The sequence below is a fragment of the Cuculus canorus genome, chromosome 9 (assembly GCF_017976375.1).
Source record: "Cuculus canorus isolate bCucCan1 chromosome 9, bCucCan1.pri, whole genome shotgun sequence".
Lineage (NCBI taxonomy): Eukaryota > Metazoa > Chordata > Aves > Cuculiformes > Cuculidae > Cuculus > Cuculus canorus.
Window position 1 is genome coordinate 16595628 of NC_071409.1, and position 23135 is coordinate 16618762.

The 23135-nt window shown below is 36.8% G+C and overlaps 1 protein-coding gene across 13 annotated transcripts in view; it reads right to left on the bottom strand.

Moving 5' to 3' along the window:
* ATP11B (ATPase phospholipid transporting 11B (putative)) overlaps nt 1-23135 on the bottom strand; it is a 73159-nt gene that overhangs the window by 45951 nt on the left and 4073 nt on the right. For all 13 annotated transcript variants that reach the window (XR_008451313.1, XR_008451312.1, XM_054074897.1 and 10 more), the window contains exons 2-10: nt 12143-12259; nt 11216-11305; nt 8426-8506; nt 4141-4248; nt 3847-3975; nt 3611-3714; nt 2862-2909; nt 984-1048; nt 267-348 (exon numbers count right to left, since the gene is read on the bottom strand). Coding sequence is in view for 11 of the 13 variants with exons in the window: in XM_054074897.1 (XP_053930872.1) it covers nt 267-348; nt 984-1048; nt 2862-2909; nt 3611-3714; nt 3847-3975; nt 4141-4248; nt 8426-8506; nt 11216-11305; nt 12143-12259 (824 nt within the window). In the remaining 2 variants the exon portion in view is untranslated. The remainder of the gene's footprint in view (nt 1-266; nt 349-983; nt 1049-2861; nt 2910-3610; nt 3715-3846; nt 3976-4140; nt 4249-8425; nt 8507-11215; nt 11306-12142; nt 12260-23135) is intronic.

The window sequence follows — 23135 nt, forward strand, 5'->3', positions numbered from 1 at the left end:
TCTTCACATCTCAGAAAAACAAACCCCCCAAACTAACTTTTTTGCTTTCATCCTTTTTAAGCTTTGTACACTACTGAAAGAACCTATGAAGGATGAAATATCAAGAAATGAATTTTATCTTTATAGCTTCCTGCTGAGGGCAACGCAATTAAAACTCTCTTCCCTTGCCTAAATACCAATGATGAGATCATCAGGGTTTTAAAGTTACCAAGGAAAAGCTAAGTTAAAACTCTACAAATAAGAAAGATATTAGAAAATAAACATACTTTTCTACTGCTGACCGTTTCTGAGATTTACTCTTGTAATTTAATGCCATCTTTGTCTCCATACCTGTATACACTGCAACACCTGGGAAGGAAGCAGGAGAACAGTTATGCTTTATTTTCTGCATTTATACAATTTACAGAATTTTCATTTTAAGAGATACAGGATAAAATCAAGAGATGATCAAGAGTAAACACTTTTGTGTTAGGTCTTTACAACAGTGAAACAGTATTTCGTAAGTATTTGCAATATTCTGCTACAGTAAAATAGTACTACTGGAGTATTTTTAACACCTACTAAAACGCTTTTAATTATTGTAAGTGTACTTCTCAGTATGTATTTTAAGGAAATCAGAATGGTTAATTTGGGGAGAAAGTTTTGAACAATGGATAACAGTGACAACAGTCATTTATCCATTGAAGTTAAATTATTCCTTTATCAAATCACTTCAAATATTTTCATAGAGTGAAGCTGGAACTTTATATCCTTAAGAGATTCTTTAGCATAATATGATTACTTTCATCTATAAACAAATTCCCTCAGTTGTCTATAAACATACTCCCTCAGTCATCTATAAACATATTCTCTTAGTCATCTATAAACATATTCCCTCAGGTAATAGTTAGCAAGATTATTACAATTTCTTCAGTGCATTCAGCATTAAACCCCAGTTTATCAACATGTTGCAAAAGAATATAAATATTTAGATGTCTACAAACCAAATATTTCTTTAGTGTTTTTTAATCTTGCTCCACGAAGTAAGAGACTTTCAGGCCCAAGAGGTCTAAAAAGAAACGGACATATCAGGATTTAAAAATTAGTTGCTCTGTATTCTGTAGGACTAGCAAAATCCAATCTTTTACACAAAGTTGTCCTGCATCCCCTATGAATTCCCACTGCAACAACTCCATCTCACCCTCATTTAGATCCATCTTCAATCCTCTTACCCCATTTACCACATCTCATACATTATTCCATATGAGATATTTACCATATCTCATACATCTCAGGAGAGCTCTCAGTTTCCTTTGGTCACTGTCGTACTCTCCTATAATTAGTGATTGGGCTAAATATACCAAATAACTGGTTCAGAGAAACCTGCAAGTTACTCGAGAAGCCAGCAGGCAAAATACCCCTGTTGAGCTCACAGTACAACAGAAGTACTATTTTAGGTTTGGTCCAGAGAAAGACCACAAAGATGATCCGAGGGCGGGAGCACCTCTGCTATGAGGACACGCTGAGAGAGTTGGGGTTGTTCAGCCTGGAGAAGAGAAGGCTCAGGTGAGACATTATAGTGACCTTCCAGTACCTGAAGGGAGCTACAAGAAAGCTGGGGAGGAACTTTTTACAAGGGCTTGTAGTGCTAGGATGAGGTAGAATGGCTTTAAATTGGAAGGGGGAAGATTTAGATCAGACATTGGGAAGAAATTCTTCATGATGAGGGTTGTGAGGCACCGGCACAGGTTGCCCAGGGAAGTTGTGGCTGCCCCTACCTGGAAGTGTTCAAGGCCAGGTTGGATGGAGCCTTGAGCAGCCTGGTCTGGTGGGAGGTGTCTCTGCCTTTGGGGGGTTGGAACTAGATGATTTTTAAGGTCCCTTCCCATCCAAACCATGCTACGATTCTATGATTCTATTTTATCTTTCTTCTACCTCCTCTGTCAAACTGAAATGATCTAGCAAGATCAAAAGTCACTCATACCAGAGAAACAAAGACAAATAATAAGATGGATGACACACTGTTGCAACACTGCATCTTCTGCTTCCTAACACAAAAGCAAAATTTCATAAACACTTTTTCCTCGTATCTGTCACACCACAATAACAACTTAGTCAATGATATCAATGTAACTGTAAACAGTGCTGTGAAAATAAAGGCCCACTTAAGAATCAAGTTTCATATGAGGGGCCAACTCACTGCAATTAGCAATCTTTTGAGGAAGTCCACATATAAGTCTGTAAGTGGGTTCATATCTTTATGTTTATATTTTCACGTTTAGGTGTATGCTACTTGCTATGACTGCACAGAGAATAGTTGTGAGCACACATTTATGTGCACATAGCTCTACGTGCACACAATTATATATAGACTTACAGATATAAGCACTTATCCTTAGAGTGCACTGTAGTTTGAAATACATACTAAAAGTGACAAATTTGTAGCAGAGGCTTTGTTAGAACAATAATTTCTAGGAATTTCATCTGCAAAAACACTTGCTTAGTGCCTCTGATGAACAGATTACAGTGGATCTGTTATAGTCCAGGTAACATACCACTGGAAAAATGTTTAAGATCAATAAATGTTTTGAATAACAAACAGCAACAAAGTTACCAACTGATTACCAGTGCCTAAAAATCATCTCCTTCAGAACAGCCAAGGTTTCCAGAACTGTCACATTAAAGCTGGAAAAACTGGGTAGTAATTAATATTCTTTCACTAATTTTTTTGTCATCTCCATCTGAAGGAAGCACTACAACTGATACTTTCAGTAAAAATAAATCTTCCTTTTGTATATTGAACAGTAATTCTATTTTGTGATGCTCATGATTTTAACCACCTCCATCAGTTCTAAACATTCACCTCATAAAATTTTACTTACCGTACGATTTCTTCAGCTTGTTGACTTATAGTTATTCTTCCAACAAATCTATGAAAGAGGGACATATGTTAGAGACTTCTACGTTAAGACTCAAGTATGTAAAGGAAAAATTGCTATATATTTACAAGAAAAGTCATTAAAGGTTCTGAAGTTCAAAATAATCAACTTTTATTAACAATCAAACTAAAACAAGATGGCAGCACCGGCAATAATTTTACAAGAGAGATTTAACAACAGAAACATTTACCCTTCAAAGGAACAGTCAGTCATTTGAGAATGCTTATTAGGTTTCATTAGTAAAATCACAAAATATTGTATCTCTTAGTTAAACCAGGTCCTTATTTCTTGATGTTTCAGCAAGAACTAATTCCTCAACCAACGAAAGTTAACATATTATCCATTCAGAAATATTAATTTCTAATTCAATAAAGCCTATGTACTCATTTTTAAAACATGACACTTGCAAATCTAGCATGACTCTAGCTATTATACAAAAAAGGACAAACTTCTATATGAACTGCATCTTAACTTCATGTTCTCTACAAACTGAACTAGAGCACAAATATTTGAACAGATGTTTAAATTAAGTATCTTAGTTTTTAAAAATCTCATATTTCTCAAAGATCTCAAAGCCTACTTAAGAAAAACTCCTGCGATACGCTTGAATTTTGAAAATTACTACTTTACATTACTAATATTAAACCCTTCATTTTGATTTAATTTCAGAGTATTTACTAAAAAAGTGATACCTGTATAGATCTGCTTCCGGCTGCTGACATTCTATAACAGCTACAAGTTTGTCCAGGTTGGTAACGGACTGCAACACTGCTGTTTCTGGAACTGCAACATGTGTCTGTAAAACAGTGTCCATAATATTAATGGTACAGGACTACCACGCAGGGGTGAGGGGTACATGTTTCAACAGGCTGACATAAAAATGGCATCACAAATTAACTACATTCTATTTCATAGCAGTAACCCAGACCTTAAGATTGGTCTCTCCATCCAAACTTGCAGTAGTAACATGGCATGAACCATCAACTCGATCAGATGACAGGAGCACCAGATCAACAGGGAAAGTCTCATCTTTGGCTACCCTGACAATGTCCCCCACCTAAAGAAGTGAACACAAATGAGAAGTGTACACGCAGAGTTTTAAAAAAGAAGAATTAATTTCAGCATTGTTACTGAATGAAACAGGTCACAATGATTAGTAATGAAACAAGAGCTTCAGCTATGCAATAGAAATACAATTTTCAATTTGTCCTTGGGCACATACCCGAATGTTTTTAGATCTAGTTTTCACTAGGCCACCACTTCGAACAACATAAACTGGAGCACCGTTTACTTCATTGTCTGCTTTATGCCGTAGCCAGTCTTCATAACCCTGTGGAAAACACATATGAATTTATTTTTAAGCAAAACACCTATAAAACATAACACTTCTAAATAAACATGCTTCCAATCACTTGCTGCATTGGCTGAATACAGTTCCTAACTTCTCTTGAGTTTCTACTACAGCTGTTACCTAAGAACCTGGCAAATCTCTTAATTTTCACTCATTTCACACAAATAAATAAAGGCTAATAAAGCAGCAAGAGTGGTGAAGAAACTTAGCAGTCCCATTTTCTACTAAAACAAACAGGCAGTAAAATTTTCTGCAGTCAGGCTGAAGAAGCACTTGTTAAATCCTTTATCTATATGGACTAATACACCACGAAACTGGGAACAGTCACTTCCAGTCTCTCTTATGGACTTCTTTTTTTTTATTTTAAGAGAGGTAACAGGCTGAAATTACTTCCTCATGTCATACCATATAGCACTTCTCATAGTTCCTGCCACAGCCTATGTATGAAACCTTAAGATTGCTTAATTTTGTATGACACGCTGTTCACACAACAGCTCTGTACAGCAAGAGAAAACGACTGAGGTTTTAGTTCCTCATGAGTCCTTATTCAACAGTTTGCTGCAACTGAGTTTTTAATAGATAAATTAATCAGTTTTCCTTTACTCGACACTCAGCACGTCTTTAAGCATCCTTTCTCCTGTGCACACACATGAGCAAACATTCATGAGACTGAACCCCGGTATGTTGCTTATTTAATCTTATAGCACGATCACTGATCCCCAAGTCAAGGTACACTTTGGAAAGCCTCATGAGCAAACACATGGAATGGATCATTCTATGCAAGAAATTCATCTGCCTCTTACATTGTGGCCCGACTCCTAAAACTGATTTGCAGTAAGAGATATTTCCTAAAACACCTTTCTGAAGGCATAAAAAAATGTGGAAGAGTGAATATTTCTCCCTTGGACATTTGCAAACAGAAGGTAGCTCTCTGAAACAGCAAGCATAATCCAAATTCACCCTAGAATGCTACAAACATTATCTATGAATGTCGTTAACACAAAAGAGTACTAACGCAGATGCATTTTGGAGAATTCTGTGGTTGACTGGAGTTTGGAAGGAAGTTACAAGATGAATTTAGCATGTTAAAAGTATAGTTTTGCAGTTCCAGCTTCATGCAACTCCACTGTTACTAGCACAAAAGAGTAAGCCTAACTGCACTACACAGGTTAAAAAAAAAAAAAAAAGAAAAAAAAAGAAAAAAAAAGAAAAAAAAGAAAAGAAAGAAAAGGGAAGCTTTATATGCTAACTCCTTCAAAAATAAATAATTAATATTAAGTAGTAATAGCAGCCACAGAGAGGTACTGGAAAATCAAAATCCTAAAACCCCTAAGACTTTTGAAGAGTCCTTCCTCATCTGTATGAAAAAGCATCAAAAGTCAGTACCTACAGCTCCTTGTTAAAGGTGACTGACAGAATAAACCAAGGATTTAACTAACATCCAGTAACCTTGGGGCACTTGTCTCATAATCCTGAACAGCTGAGCAATATGGGCATTTGGCAAAAAAGTGACATTTACCTTCTTTGGAAAGTACAGATTTCAGCGCTTTCTCCATCTGACATCTATTGTCTACAACAGAAGGGTAACACCTCACACCAGGGAATTCTTAAGAGCCAACTTACTGTGGTCAGTTTAAATTCCCCTCCAAATTTGCCTACTGTGGCATTTTTGAGCTCCTTATCCTCACTTGTAAATATGGCAAAAATATTGTTAAAAAGAAAGGTGCAACAGTAATACAGGGAATGTTCCTTAATTGCATGAACAGAAACTAAAGGTTAAAATCCCTCAATTCATTTATATTCTTATATCCTGCTTAAATGACTGCACCATTATACTTGAGAAAAGGACAAAATTAAAATAGACCTACATATTGTGTTACCAGGTTCTTCATTCTGAGTTTAAGTCAACATTTAATCAAAATCTGCAAAACAGTTCTTTCTAATTTACCCGACAGTCATGTAAACATCTGCGTCTAATCAGCTTCTTTGCTAAATACCTAGGACCTTATTGAAATGGACTAAGTTCCCTAAAGTTCTTTAGAAAATACCTTTCTTTTCTTATATTTTGGGTTGTTTTTTTAACTTTTTGGTTTATTTTTATTTATTTTATTTTCTAATTCTGGACTCCTCTGAGGACTGCATAGACGTCTTCACAGACACAAAAAGGAAAGCGCTCTGGCTAACAAGACAGACAAAATGACACAGCATGAGTTGCATCACTTTGCAGTCTTGTATGTCCTTTTTTTGACCTAGGTGCAATAACACTTCTAAGAAGAAAAAGTTCTACTTCCTTGCCCAAGATTACAATACGGTTGAGTTTTGAGCTTTGCTAGAGTTGCCACGTTAACCAGCCTTCTGGTAGCAGGGGAGAGTTCTTCTCAAACCCACTTATGGTTAATGTTTCTATATTTCCCCTTTATCTTTTGAGAAATTACAAAGTTATAGTTTAACATTTAACCTGATATAACTTTGTATAGAAAAAGTGCCCCACAGCTTTCAAAATTGGTTTCTTCCCCTAAAATCTGCTTTCTATTCCACTTCTGGTTTGAAAGAAAATGGGAGCTGGTTTTGAGACCATCCTGGGTATTTTCCCCTCTGCAATCCAAAAGATTTATCTTTCTTCCTTGTCCAAGGGCAGCTTATTGGAAATAACACACTGAAATGTCTTTCCAAGATAACAGCTTGTGAATATTGTTTGCCTACTTTGCAGCCAGTAGGATAAATAAGAGAGCCCATTACATCAGTTTAGGTGGTTCCACTAGTCCTTGCAGAGATATTGAGATAATCAGAGAAACTCTTGCTGCTTGGCAAGAGATGAATGATTTGAAACTTCCAGAAGGAATGCCAGAATCTCTATACTTTGCAATTGACGGTAAGATACTTAAATTTCTCATATATCAGATTAGACATCCGGAAACAAAGTGGCAACAGATTATTTCAGGCTATTTTAGATTTGTACAAATCCAGCTTCTTTCCAGAAAAAAAATACCTAATATTTCTAAGTTGCACAACATCTTTCAGTTCACACAGCTTTAAGGAATATTTTCCATTGCTTCCTTATGACTATAGCTCTTGAACAAGTGATTTTGGGGGGGGGGGTAATTATAATAAGATAAAATGCTGGTTCAAACACTATTCCAGCACTAAGATCCTCTCTCCCCAAACACCATTCTAATCACTTGAAAGCTAGAGCTATTTTTTGCCTTACTTCAAGGTGGCTTTGGGTCTTGCTGGCACAGAAGGCAAATTGAAATTCCAGTTGTAGCTCCGTAACAGCCTTCTGCTTACTTTTCAGTTGCTACGGCTGCGTCTTTTCCCCAGACAGCACTGTCAAACCCTTTGAAGGGGATAGTTCCTGAAAATTACCTCCCTGAAGAAATTATAGTTTCTAGCCACATCACCTCTTTATTTATGTGCTTGTTTCTTTCTCTTCTTGTTTTAACGGTTTGAAGAAAACAGAATAGTTTTTTCCTTCTTTTTTTCCCCCACTTTTTTAAAAAAAAATCTCCTTCCAGAGGCTCTAGGTCTTACTGTAATGTAATATGGTGCTTGAACAAGATTTCTACTAAACTCATACTCAGATTTTTCTCATCTCAAGTGTTGTAAAGCACTCCAAAATGTTTTATGTAACCAAAGAAAAAGAATACAAAACCAGACACTTTCAAAACTAGACTTTTTACCTGGTACAGGATTACCATTAATATATATTTTACACCATGAAACATATTCCTCAGGGCAAAATTTGCTTTTCAACTACTGACAAACATGGATTGCACCACTGCTTCATCTAACCAAGCTCCTTTCTCAATGTGTCATGTGGGAAGATTGCTTTTAATACGCAGCGAGGTATGCCAAAGGGATACATGAGGAACTTTCAGAAGAGGTCTTATAGCAAGTGACACGTAATGTTTAGATAAAAATCCTGTCTGACAGTCATTCACTGTCCATTTAAGGGCACTGCAGTGAGTCACTGAGCACTTGACAACCAACCAAAATGCTCAAGTTCAACAAACTAATAAAAAACATTAAATACAAAATCCTTTCTTAAAAAGATACCGGTTTATTTATTTTTAGTATCTAAGCATTATATTTGTCAGATTTTGTTAAGTAATTTTAACATAGAAAGACTTCATGATACAAGATTTTTCCGCTTTACCTGTTTTATGGCTGTCACTGTTATGACAAAGAATAATGGCAATCCACTGGTAATAGGACTGGTAGGGGTATCTATCATGAGCTAAAAGAGAAGAAAACATGAAAATTAGCCCCAAAATTATTTTTACAATTGTACTTCCAAAAAAGCCCACAACAAAGCAAGATGACGGTTATTTTCCAAACTCCTCATTAGAACCTGTGAGCACTTCTTCCGCACTTTCTGCAGTATTTCTGGAGCAAAACTCATCTCCTGTTGCCTAAGTAATACATGTCAATAATGATGCAAATAAAAGTTCAAGAGCACAGAACAGACTTCATGACATTTTTGTAATGCACATGACACTTCTAAGAATCCTTGGTAAAAGTAAAATATGTTCTCACCCTACAAAGATTAATTCAAAAGTATATTACAAAGGAAGGAAATAATTTTGTGAAGCTGTTTCAATACTCTATAGAATCCACTGTTTAACAGCAACATAGACTATAACAACATCCACTTTAGAAGTGAAAATGAAGTTAAATACAGTAATTTGCAACTATTCGGGTATTAGAGAACACTTTCTTAGACTGCTGCTTGCTGATTCCCCGGAGTTAACATGCAGTTTTTAAAGGTTGTGCTACGATTACTGGCATGCCAAAAGTGCAGTGTATACACTATAATTCTCTAGGTGGGGGGATGTTAGTGGTTCTCCTTTGCTGCAGGATAAAAACAACAGGGTCAAGTGCTGTAAACAAAATACACACAAGAACTACTCAAAACCACGGACAGTGATTTGATCCACTTTACCTGAGACTTATGGCATTGCTTTGGGAACCATTAAAGAAGAAGAAAAAAATCATACATGAAGTTTACTCTGTTAAGAGCCAAGAACCTCACAGAGAAAACAGATTATGCCACCTTACAACACATGCATGATCTGAGTTGGTTTTTTTTTTCCCCACCGAACACAAACAATTTATAGAACACGACAAAAATCAGATCCAGCCTGCAATATTGTCTGTTCTTCAACTGTAGCACTGCAATTTCAGCTTGGTAACATGTCCAAGAAAACCCATGCCAAAAGCATCTGATTTCTGGAAGCACAGGGTCAACCATGGCATTTCTGCCATGTACACTCTCCTCCTTTCTCAAGAAAAGCTCATAAGTGGAAGTAGAGCAGGTTTTGTGGTGGTGGAATTATCATGGCAGCCTGCTCCTTTTGGATCTTTCACCAGAACACCATGGCCCCTTGCCTGCTTCACAGTTGGAGAAGCATCTATCACACCACTGGTGTGGAGCCTCGTGCAACCAAAATGCAGTCAGTCACCATGGTTCTGGCATGCATATGTGAGGTGAACAACGTGTACTGGATTGTGCCGTGTGTTTAAATCACATCATGAGAACTTTCCCCAGCTCTATCATCCCCAGTGGAATAAGGTGGTAATGACAGACACTGCATCTTGGTCACATGAGATTCATGACAGAGAAGATACCATGGTGATCAACTTCTAATGCACCTTTGCCTTACACAAAGAAACATCTTTAGATACTAATGAACTTCCAAATGGGATTTGAATAAAAGCAGAACTCCATTCTAAAAAATGAACAAAAATGACTGCTGCTTTTATCCGGTTTGGTTTTCGAGTACAGACATACAGAGAAGACATTTCCCACACAAATTTAGGGCATCCACTTACGTCACAAACTGAGAGAACACAATTATACTCTAATTTCTGCTTTTAAATCTGTATTTGTTCATGGACATTACATTTAGTTACTACTCAAGTTTAACCATCTGAAAGGAATGCAACTCAACATTGAGCTGCAGAGGTAAATTTGCGTTAAAGAGAAAAAAAGGCTTTAAAAAAGCAACAGCACCTGTGGTTACTGCAAGTAAAACCTATGTTCCATCTCCAGCATGCCCCTATCTTTCTCATGTTACAGTATGTTGAACAGCATGAAACATTGTAACAGGCATGATAAAGCCACTATTCCCAACAAGGAAAATGGGACTGGCAACACATTCCAAGTTAGAACTATATGACTATAGTAACTTTCAACACAGGAATTTCCAGCCTATTAGGAAGTCCATTCTCTCTAAATGTGAAAGAACAAGAGCAAGGGACACAGGAGGCAATAGATTAAGAATTGCAGAACTGGGTCTGCTACTGACATCTTTCACAATCACAGACAAACTTTATGAACTCTTCATTATTCCTTTTCTTTGTCAATTGAGGCACCATCTTTTTCAGGTGCATGCTGTAAATGTTGGTTGATCACTGTGGAAGGCTTTACATGTTCAAAGAATTCTATTTTGTAATGAAAGAAAAGTTTGTGTACCCCAAAATCTTGTCTGTCTCAGATATTAATCGGTCTTTCAAAATTTCCTTTTCTCGTTACAACTTTCCTCTCACTTATCCTTCACCGATAAAGTCTGCAACAGTTCAACAGAATTCAAGTGCAAAGATTATGGAAAATTTACAGACTGTCATACTTCTGATATACTTGTGGATGTTTTTAATTAGAAAACATAATCTCTGCTACAAAAGCCACAATAATACTTCTGATCTATATTGTATCAGCAACATTAACTGATGTCTTCAAATCTGACAAACTGTAAATCTTAGCTGTAAACTTTTATGTGTTCATTTCATCTGAAGAAATTGAATTTAACGGTCTTAGAACTGTGCGACAATAGTGTGATGATTTACAAAAGCAAGATGGAAGTGGGGAAGTTAAACTCACAGAACAGAAAATCAGTGGCAGAACTTACAACATAAATTGTAATTTCCTGAGTATTATTCAACTTACCTGAACCAAAAATATAATCAGAAAATAAAAGTTGGCTACTCTTCTGAACTGCTCAAATAAGTTTTTTGGAACAAAATTCCACACTGTATACTGGACGGAAAAAATGAAAAGAGAAAAACAGTTATGATATACTGAACAATTTTTCAGTGAAATTTAGTTCCACTATCATTAAACTCTCTTAAGCTATATCTTTTCATTTTCCAACTCCTCTCCCCCAAACCTTCTTCTGGTCTTGCTCTACTCCCTCACAGAACTGTTGCATCCAATTCTTTTATAGGTTGTGTTGGTTTTTTTTTAAGTATAGCTAGCAGAGAAGCAGGGGTAACAACTGCATCGCGTTTATAGTCAAAGTTTTAAACATCCTCCTACCAACTGGGATAGGAGCAGCTGGAGTCATTTGACTGCTTGTATCCTGGGTAGCAGAGAAGAAATTAATTCTTGCAGCTGTCACTTTCTCTTCTGCACTACAGCAACATGACACATCCCCACCATCAGTTCTACTGATTCCAATCCAAGGTCACAGCAGGAGGGAATCTGCAATTGCAGTCTATTGCAAATTTATTTTATGCAGAATACTAGCTTACAATTTGGCTATTTTATAAATCCTTGCAACCAGCTTCATCCCTCTTTTTAAGTGGTTCTGTGCATCACATGCTGACGTGGGTAACACCGGTTTAAAACCTACTTTTCTTCTGAAATTCTGACTAGCATGCTTAATTGTTCTATACTTAGATTCTGAGGAAACAGGGATGAGAGCAGGAAAAAAACTACATAGGAAGCAACCTCATTTTTCCCCCGAAAAAGTTTAAAGCTTGTTTAGCTTTTAATATAGTACATGCACCAACAGATATAATATGCACATGCACATTTGCTACCCAACTTAAGTAACGCACAGAGTGGTTTTCCCATGACAAACTGATTCCTTACCTTGGATGATATGATTCGGTTGTCTGCAAACTTCTGAGGAACATAGTGGCCATGCTGGGGAAAACGATTTGCTATGTAAATAGTTCTTGTATCGCTTTGATGCGGTGGGTCAAACCCCTAAAACACAAAATAAAAGATGATCAAGAAAGACTATTTTATTAACTGTAGTTTTGTAAAATTGTTATCCTTGTGCTAAAAAAACATATCCAGATATCAAGCAGCAGTTCTAGAATAGCAGCTTCTGAATGGGAAAGAAAATCAACATGCAAATTAAAGTCTGCTGGGTCCAGAGAATTTTCAAAAATTGGGGAGAAAAAAAAAAAATCTCAATTTCGAGGTTGCATACTCATTCTAGGATTTTTTTCTTTCATTTTCTAAGTCTCAAAAAGGATAGAGAATACTTGCTTTCCTGCAAACTTGAAACCCCATGAAACTTGAAAAAGAAGAAAGAGAGATGAAAACTTATATGAAGTACAAAACCTCATAGCCTGGCTCATTGTAACCCTAATAATACAGATTACAAGAAAAGTAAAAGGTCAAACCAAACAAATCATACCAGTATGCTGTGGTAATTGGTATTGAAAAGATTCTTGCCAGCTTAAAACCAAAACCATACACATCTGACCAGACAACAGTACCTTTTTCAAACACGTTCTATCTCCACGAACAAACATTTTGTCTAACCTCAAATTCAACTCTTAAGATTTCCTGCCATTATCACCAATTCATAAAAGAGCGGTAGCAACACTGAAAGCAAACCCACCACAAGAAAAAAGGGATACTCAGAAATACTCATCAACAGTTTCTTGACAAGACAAACGATCTGAATGAGGTCTCTTGGAACCAAAGCCCCGTTTGCAGCCTAATGTTCAGCATTTTCAGCAATGCCTCAGGTTGGAGAAGGTGTTAAATTTAACACACGTGTTAAATTTGCAGATGACTCCAACTCAGGACTGTAAGAACACTGAATGACAAGTAAAAATTCAAAATCATCCTGACCAACCAGATACATCAAAAACTGAAAGATACCGCAGTCAGACACAATTAACAAACTGCAAAAGAGAATAAAAGCTGACATAGGAGTTCCACAGAAAAATATCAGAGGGTACAGCTGATCACAGGCTGAATGCGAGTCAGTAATGTCTCCCCATTGACAAAAAGGCCTTCAGTATTAAGGAGGCTGGAGGAGGAGCAGGAGCCACAGCTGAAGCACTGTGAACCAACTGGACAGCATCCAGAGGAGTGGAACATGAGCCACAAGAGATCCTGAAAACATGACACATAACGCAAGGCTAAACAATCTAAAAAGCAAACAAATTAGGATTATTTAGTCTAGAAGAGAGGAAACTCAGGATATACCAGCACATCTTCCAATAAATAAAAGACTGAGCCACCAAGAAAAAGGGTAAATCGGAAGGGCAAAGAAGAACAGAAGTAGGCTTAAGTTGCCGTTAGGAAAACTTAGTTTGGATACTGAAAAAAACAAACAAAATTTCCTTTCTTATGGAAAGGAATAATTAAAACCCCAAATAAGCCACATGGCAAGGTTGCAATGTCTCTGTAACACAAGGGCTTATATCTAGGTCATTCAAGTCTATCTTTAATTGAGCCTTGTCCTGGGGCTATATGACTCATGACAACCCTTCCTAGCTCTAATGTTCCATCGAGGAGAACCAGGTGATGGCAAAACACAACAAGCAAGACAGTAAAACAGTAATAATTCAGATAATAGGCCAAGAAAATTACTACAATAAGAAACAAAAAGCTTTAAGACATGGAACAAACTAGTGAAATTAAATTTGGAATTGTTAAGTTGTTCGACAGGGAATCTATGATTGTCCAGGAAGTGGTAAAATTCAGCATGGTCGTTATACATTCCTAATCTTGAATTGACTTTGCACTGTATACGCAAAGTCTCCTTGTTCTTTGATGACAAGTATAAGGACAACTGATGAAAACAGGCAGAAAGGGCATTACCAGTTCCTTTACTGGAGGTGAGGAAACCACCTTTGCAACTGTATTGTTCCACTTGTGAAACCAGGCTCAGATCTTGATGTGTGTCAAATAAAAACTGACACTTCACAGAACTCCAACAGAAGATACTTAATTACCAGTTAACTATGGAGGGCAATGAATGGCCAGCAGAATTAGCTACATAAAAAATGGCTTGTATAACTAATACAGAATTTCCTTTAAACTAAAGTTTTCTAACACAGGGCATTAAGCATGTTCATGTTCAGGATCCTGTCATTTTAAAGTAAAAGAATAATTAAAAAAACCTCAAATAGACAAATTCTTGTATTTGGCATCATTACTACAGAAACACTGTGCTTCAGAAACAAAGCAGTCCAGAAGAAAGAAGAGAGAGAGAAAGAAAGGAAGGGACATTTTTCAAAGATATCTGAAGGAGAATAAACTTTGGATGACAAGCAGTGGAAGGCTGCTCTAGTCACATGTTCCAGTGAAAGCTTGTTTAAAGATAACAGTGGAGCAGTCAGACAAAAAAGTAGATAGGGGAAAGGGCTGGAAAAAAAAATATGTATAGGATGCCAAAACCAAAAAGACAGGAACTGCTTGTAACTTTAAGAAAAGCAATACAAGCATGAAAGTAAGGTGAAAAAAAATGTACCTGTTGAACACTGACATGAAATTTAAAATGGAAACAATGCATGCAGCAGAAGCATTTTGGGTATCTGACACTAGTGACAACGTTATTTCTAAATCAATCTAGAAGATGCACAATAAAAGTGTTTTGCAAGCAAGAAAAAAATATGCTTAATTAGTAAGACTAGGTGCACAGCTCCGTTTTATCTCAGAAAATGTCTGGCACTCACAAAATGTCAGACACCCTCACTTTAAAAAGTCATATTCTACAGCCTGTAAAAATTCCACTTGAAACCAAACAGATGTAAAGCATGGCAAAAAAACCCCAACAAAGCAAAGAAAGCAATTGGAAGTCTTCTGATGGTGATAAATGCTCCGCTCCATGCTACTCGCTGAAAGTAATTAAAAAAATAAATGAAAAATTGCAGAGTGACTGGGTCATCACTGAATTTTTTTCCAAAGTCTTTACACGCTCCTTTTAGATCACTATCTGAACCTGTGGAAGTTGCTGAGTTTAATGACATTTTTATTAAGAAGAGTAAAGACCTCAATACAAGTCAAACCAAACTGCACAAGCACTTCCATCAGAGGAGAATACCTCCGCTGAAGTAGACTGAACTGATTAAAAGTGAGGAAAGTACTTTCCAAATCAGAATCTCAGACCCCATGTGAGTTTACAGCTGCATTTGTGAAGATGAAATCAGTTAAAATTGCAGTCTATACACATTTAACCCTGTTTTGTTGACATCTATCACAAAGAAAGTGCAGAAGCTGTGCAGTCATCAGATCTACGGAGATGGCAATGCACAATCAAGGAGAGCTGAGGACAAGAACCTCTTCAGTTGTCACAGCTATGGCTGGAAAAGGACACATCCTTGACAACCTTAGTGACCTGCCCATAGTCACAGCATGAAATAACTGTCAAGAGCAGGTAACAGAACTCAGATTTCCGAAGTTTCACATCTGTAACATTTGAAATTGGCCAATGACCCCATCATCATGTTAACTAGCTGATGAGACTGCAATCAGGCAGATCTTCCAGAGAAATTTTAAACAAACTCCTCTTCAAGGAAAATTCTGCATAGGCATTAAATTTAATTGTACAAGAACAGAAATGCCTTTAACTTTTCTGTAGCTATGTGGTTGGTCACAGAGCCTGCTCCGGACACAAAACCGATTCGTAGTCCCAATTTCTGCCCTACAAAGGGATTTTGCATTGTATCAATATGGAAGACAGCAAAGAGGTGCAAAAAGGACAGTTTCCTAAATTCACTTATTAGACAGTTCTTTCTAATGTCATTATCATTTGATTTATCAGTTGCAAAACTACAGTAACATGCTCTTGTCAAAGGATTTCGGCAGCCAAATTGCACAAACAGAGACTCTCTAAATTAAATTTTGGGTCTTGCAAAAAGATTCAGTTGTCATCGATATCTTCCAAAAAAATTTAGTTTTCCTGCTGTTATCTAGTGAAGTGATCGCTACGTAAGTGCATAGATCATTGACTTCATAAAGAATAAGGTAGAGTTTATTACAAAACTTGATATTTATGGCTTCTTAATCAGGTGTCACACATGAATCAGGTGTAAATAAAATAAAATTTCACTGTAAGATGAAGTGACTAAAAAGAAAAAATATCTGGGTCTTTTTTTTTTTTTTAGCTGCAAACTAAATCCAGATTTAATGGCTAAAGTTGAGCCATTCAGCTGATGTTATCAACATAAACCAGGCATTATCTACCCTGGAATATAGCTCTTGTATTTAATCTCCAATACACACCTCCCCAGTAGAAATTCTGCACCCAGACAAACTTGACGTGTCCGATTTGAAACACTTCAAACTTGACTTTTGAAAACAGTCTAAAAGAATACCATTTATGTACAGTGCACAGATGTTTGAGTCGAGTTGATTTACAAACCAACATAACTTTTGGGGAGAATGGAAAAAAAAATAAAAAAAGATACCCTAACCAAAGTCAAAGTCATTTTACTGCCTCTTCAGCCGTGATTTTCTTAGTGTTCTGAAAGTTTGACAAATATATTCTCTGTGTAACAATTAGGCTCCTTTAAAACAGCACAGAAAACATATCCTGAAGAATTGGGGAGAAATTTTTGACTGGAATTTTATGGTATTTCTTTCATGGAAGGGACAGGCTCCAATAGCCACCTCTCCTCCAAATCACCCCTTCCTACATTTTGTCTCCATCTCCACCACTGTGCTAGAACTGCCCAAGCAGTGAAGTGGACTGGAAAACTGAACCAACCGAACCCTCAGAGGTTTGGTTTTTTTTTTTTTTTGTTTGGGGGCTTCTGTTTTGTTTTTGTTTGTTTTGGTGATTTTTTTGTTGTTGTTGTTAATGTACCTATTCCCTAAAACAATTGCTTGGTCATTCCAATAGCTTGGTGGTGTAACAAAAGAGTACAGTGAGGAAGAAGAGTTTTTTATATTGCCACTGAGAAAGCACTATTAGCATGAACAACTGCTTAGGCAACTGAAGAATCAGGCAAAGTAAGCAAAGGTAAAGAAGCACAATGAAGAAACAACTGTGCAAAGGAGACTGCTCTTAACACCTGCAGGGAAAAAATGCTACTCAGTCTACCTGTAGATATAACATACCCTATCTACTGCAGACTCTTATTTCTTCAATAACACTATTAACTCATGGCAGCACACGTGCATGTCCTCCCCACATACTCTACAGCGCTGTTAAGTGAGACAGCAAAATCTGCAGATTTTTCAGCCAGTATTAGTGACATGAGACCAGCATACAACAAAACAGTCACCACTTCAAGCTTTGCGATACATGCACCAACAATTACAAATCACTTGGCAAGCAATTTTTGTTTATTATTTGCATACAGTTAGTACACTTAAACCTGATCTCCCAATGATTCTTATTCATGACCCACAGCTTTTATATGGAAAAAAATAAGCAAAATTATTTTTGCTAAATGGATTTCTGCTCCGTGACCAGTTTTCAGTGAAAGGGGTTTGAAAGAAGGAAGTCTCAATGGGAGCCACTTCCTTCTTTCAAAAACCACACTGACTCTGATAAGCAAAGCAGTAGTTCTCCCAAAAGCCTTTTGGACACCAGCCGCCAGATAATAAAACCAATAAACAGAAGAAAACTCTGACTCAGGTAGCCTTTTTCCTAAGGAGGCGGCTGCAGAAACAGAACAACACATTCCTTGGCAAACAGCCCCAAAGCCTGTGATCACACTGTGGCCAAAATATAGTTGGATTAAAGGTGTTTTGAGGAAATGGATTTTCTTGCTTTGGATTTTTTTCTGAATATACATGGAATATTTTTCCATTTCTCAGATATGATGAACTATTCACACTCCATGCATTTTTTCAGAAGTCTGTATAAATTTGTACTCAAAAAACACTCAATCAATATTTTTTCCGTCATATAACTGGACAGTAGTCAAACTGAATTTGTCATATCAAAGGTTAGCATGAAGGAAGAAACAGCCTCTCACAGCAATTGTAAACACTGCTCTAACAACTAACACAGTGAATCAGCTGAAGCACCCTTAGGTTTACACAGTGGTATGTGATTTGTTCCACCTCTTTTAAATATCACTGCAGTAAAGAAATAAACCACCACTAAAAATCATGCACTACACATGCAGCTTCCTCTTCCTACTTACTATAGCTACAGTCATATAAAATATCTGATAACAAATTACAATATAACCTCCTAAAAGACATATAACCACACTACATTATCCTGTGAAAACAAAAGCAGTGGGAAACAAGGCCTGAGAATTCATGAAGCAATAATCCTACCCTTCATAAAGTTAAAAAAAAAGTGTAGTACTGTCCTTAGAAAAGTCATACTGGCACTTGGAACAAAGTCCTAGTTATATATAGCTCAAGTTATTCTTATTTTACTTTAATTTGTCAAAATCCCATAAAAGTAACTTAGAAAAAAGTTCTACTTAAAATTTAAAAAGCCATCTAACTTCTCCTTATTTACCTGAAAAACACCAATCAAGCTAAGCTGGCCTTATCCACCACTAACGTACTTCCCTGTGCCAGTCTCTCTATCCAGGTGATTAATGCCAAACATACTGGTCTTGTAACATCAATAAAATCAGAAAGGAAAAAAGAGCTGAGCAGGGAAATGAGGCTTTCTAACCTAGCGCTCTAAAAGACTGTCACGACACGTCTGGTTTCTCTTAGTGAAGAATGTTAACATGGATTTAGGCACACTGCTTAATTTCAAAATACCCCATCTTTGCAACAATTAAGAAACCAGCCTTCTCATCCTCCCCTACAATCCAAACCACAGTATTTACAGAGCATAATCCATTTTGGACATCATATGACAAAGCACACTTAAAGCTTTATAACAGCTACCTTTCCGTGACTATCTTCAACAGAATTCAAGGCTTTACCTTTCTTCAACCAGTAAACGCCTATAACACACTCCTCATTCACTGCCTTTTTTTAGAAGGCTCCTTTTCACGCTGAGACATATAGATTATGAAAATTATCAATAATGAACAGATCCAGTGATACTTTTACTCTATTTCTTTAGCAGTGATGTTGTTAAGAATAAGACACATTTGTATACACCCATATAATTTTGTCAGTCAAGCTCTGGACCAAGGAAAAATTATAAGACTAGGAATGCCAGTTCAAGAAAAATTAACTTAATGAGTCTTATGTGTCATTAACAGCTCACCAAAAAAACTGTATTTCTGGAGTGCCAAGACACATCCAACTTCATCAACATTCTCTAACTGCATGTTCTGCACCACATGGATACTAAGGCGAGGTTTTAAAAAAACTGTCTGTCTGTACTGTTGCAGAGAGGCAAATGTGCTACTAATAAGCAAAGAATTAGGAAATCACAAAAGGAGAGGGAAATTACTGCAATCTACTGACAAGAATCAAACTTGCACACAGCAAAGCGACCCACACCAGAGATGACAGAAAACAGAGAATTTACAATAAATATGTCTTCATCTTCTAATAAAGAAAGCAGTTTAGTTAGCATTCCGATTCTCAGAAATAAGCCTCAATCTCAAAGACATGGCTACTTTGCAAGGCTATTCAGTGCTCTCTAATTTTTTTCCAAAACGTTTGGTCTTCTTCTGCAACTCCCAAAGCAGCCCATTGCTCTAAAGAAGTGGGAATGGAGATGCCTTTGAAGTTGTAACTAGACAGTTTAAATTTCAGAACTAATGGTTTTCCTCTGCAGGCTCCAACAATGAGTTACCTGCAGTATCATCTCCCTCTCAGACTTCTACAAACAGAGAGGAGAGGAGGCAAGGTATTCAAAACTGGAGGGTGACTTTAGACACCTATCAGGAGGCCACTATAGGGCATCGTATTTTATAAAATATTAATGGAGATCTCAAAAAAATCAATAGTCACTTTTAAGAACACTGTTTAAAATATATCAAGTACTTTGAACACGGGAAGTGCTACAACTCTGCAATGATCAATCACACAGAAACAGCAGTTACTAAACAAAGTCACACTAAGAAATAAAGAACCAGTACAGTAAATGAAACATTCAACACAAATATTTCACATACCTTGAATAACCATAGTTTCTCAAAACCAAACCAAAACAAAAATCTAATTGTATCCTTTCTGGAAAGATCCCAAGTTTGTTTGTCATTTTATAGCAGAAACATATTACTTTGATTTTCAATATTAAATAAGACATTTAGATTCCAATTTTGTACTGGCAATTTTACCACATACATAAATTACATTTGTCAAGTCCATGACAGAACAAATAGAGAAGAATCAGACATTCCTTTGCGTACTTGCATAGTACGTATACTATGAAATGGTGTTTACCCACTGCTTTGAAGTGTCATTTACAGAACTATTTTGCACAAGCATAAAGGGCTCCTGTCCTGGGCTAATTGTATTGTATCATTATCCCATCAAAAAAACCAGTATTTTCAATATTTAGATTGGTTCCAGAAGGCAATAGCTATTTAATACTGATCAGCTCCTGCACTGCAAGTCTAATTCACATTTTCCTTCAGTATGAAAAAAATCTCTCAAAGAATTCTTCCCCAAAACCACCTCTAGATAATAAATCTTAAGTTTTTCAAAATGTGTGCCAAAATTATACTGACAATGCTCTGATAATTGTTGCTCGACAAATTTCAGAAGAAGATAATTTAGCTCACCGCTAGAACTGTCCATCTCTTCCTTTTGACATGCTTTGATACAGCTTGCTCAGTAAAAACTAGCATTACAGTTTTGAGTCTTCTCCATTGATTGATCATCACTTTAATTACATTTCAAATATGATTTATGACCTAGGTATCAGTTTAATGTCCTCCCTTCAGCTATGTTTACAAACCAGTTTATCCTTAAAACTTGCTAAATCTTAAGATTCCCTTTTATTTTGTTGCAATTCTTTTTTCCACACAGGTAAACACCTGCAAAAATTAGCACAGCCACCCATTAAATTACCACAAAGACATGCAAAGGGATAGTAAAGGAGTAATAAAATGTAACATGATATAACAGAATATATTTTTTGGTATAAACCATATAAAACTTCTTTCCCTGGTAAAATATTTCAGGATGAAAACGAACAGCTTGCCTTTTGGCTACATCAGTCTCTCTCCCTCTCATTTACAGCAATGTTCTCCTTTCCCATGCTTATTTTTGCTGAAAGTAAACAGGAAAAAAAAATCCTTTTAAGTCACAGCATGTGAGAGGCCAACGAATTGCAGGGTTTTGTTTTTAAATCACAGTGTAGCTGTCGGTCCTACTTTCTGTCTTTTCTACCACGGTCTGTACTATTGCTAAGTGGGTTTTTCCAACAGCAGTCGAAAAAAGGTTTGCAAAAAAAAAAAAAAGCTAGCTGCAAATGTGTCACCTGTGTTTTTCTGAAAGATATGACCTTGTGTTTACAGAGGCACTTTGTCAGATTTATTTTGCTGCAATTCTTAACTGCTGGCCTACAAGCAGGTTTTGTGCTAGAAATCAAAGGATTTTTTAAGTAGTATAATGCTGATACCTTTTTCATGGTGAAACAGTTACAAAAACAGTCATAGCTATTGAGGATACCAGCATACCATGAGAAAAAACAGATGGCAAGCCACTAGTGAAAGGTATAAGTCATGACGCTTTTCAAGAAAACTGTACACATTATTATACTTTCCTAAGTCCTCTTTCCACTTCAGAAGAAAGCAAGCAAAAGTGTTAATAAATTCAGCCAGCCCACCCGAAACTAGAAAAATGAATATCAATGACACCCAAAACACGTGTTGAATGTTATTAAATTCAGCACATATTTGCTTGCCTAAGATTATGAATTTTACCTTCTGATGAGAGTTCAGAGGCAATCTTTTAGCCATAAACAAAGGGCCGTCCACCCTGATCATCCTCTGATCCCTACCGCCCAGAACACAAAAGGCTTTTGCTCTTTGTCAACAAAATAATACTTTGCTTCCGCAGTCATATAAAACATAATCAGACAGTATCTATTAAGGGAGCAGGACCCCGTTAGTGCAGAAATATCATGCAGTCAATTAAATGGTCATATTACTGCGTGACAAGTGGAAGTTGGGCACAATAAAAATTTGCTGCTTAAAAGGCTCATGGCCAGGGGAAGGAAAAAAAAAGGGAAGGGACAAGATATCAGTCAAATATTCGCGTCTCACAGCAAGGCAGTACATCAGACAACTCTGACCATCCCATTTGAAAATAACAGTGCCAAGACATGTTTGATTAGGTTTTTGCAGGTATTTTTTTAAATTTAGAGTTTATGAGATAAGATTTAAAAATTACACACAGGAGACAACGGATGTCTCCGTTTGGAATGGACAGCTGGCTGAAGACAGGGCCAGGTTCTGCACGCTGTGCTGCAAATGCACTAGCCTTCAGCAGTCGCAGAATATAACAAGAAAATAAGGTTAAAAGACCCAAACACAACAGGAGGGCTAGTCCAGCAGATCACAGAATATCTCCAGCAAAATATTTGGCCACATTTTCTCCTGTGTGAAGTTACATGAGTGGACTCATTAAGCCCCAGTTCTCAAACGGCTCTGACCAAAGCACTGCAACCTTTAGGCTATTTTAACACACCTATCACTGATCCTTTGGTGACAATACAGAAGTATCAGCCAGTCAGTATGAACCAGGGGAACCCTTTTGAGCAAATATGTACTCATTTTTCTAGAACACAATAACAAACACCCACCCACTAAGGGGAACCGGCTTCAATGACAAGTAAGAAGGGAGGGGGAAACTGTACTCCAGAAAAGCAATGTGATTTCAGAAGCTAGGATTCTCAGTCACTGGATTAGTTCAAACTACTTTCAGCATTCAAAAAAATACAGGGAACTCTTTTTGGGAAAAAAAAAAAAACCAGCTAACTGCATTGGTTCAATTCTACGAA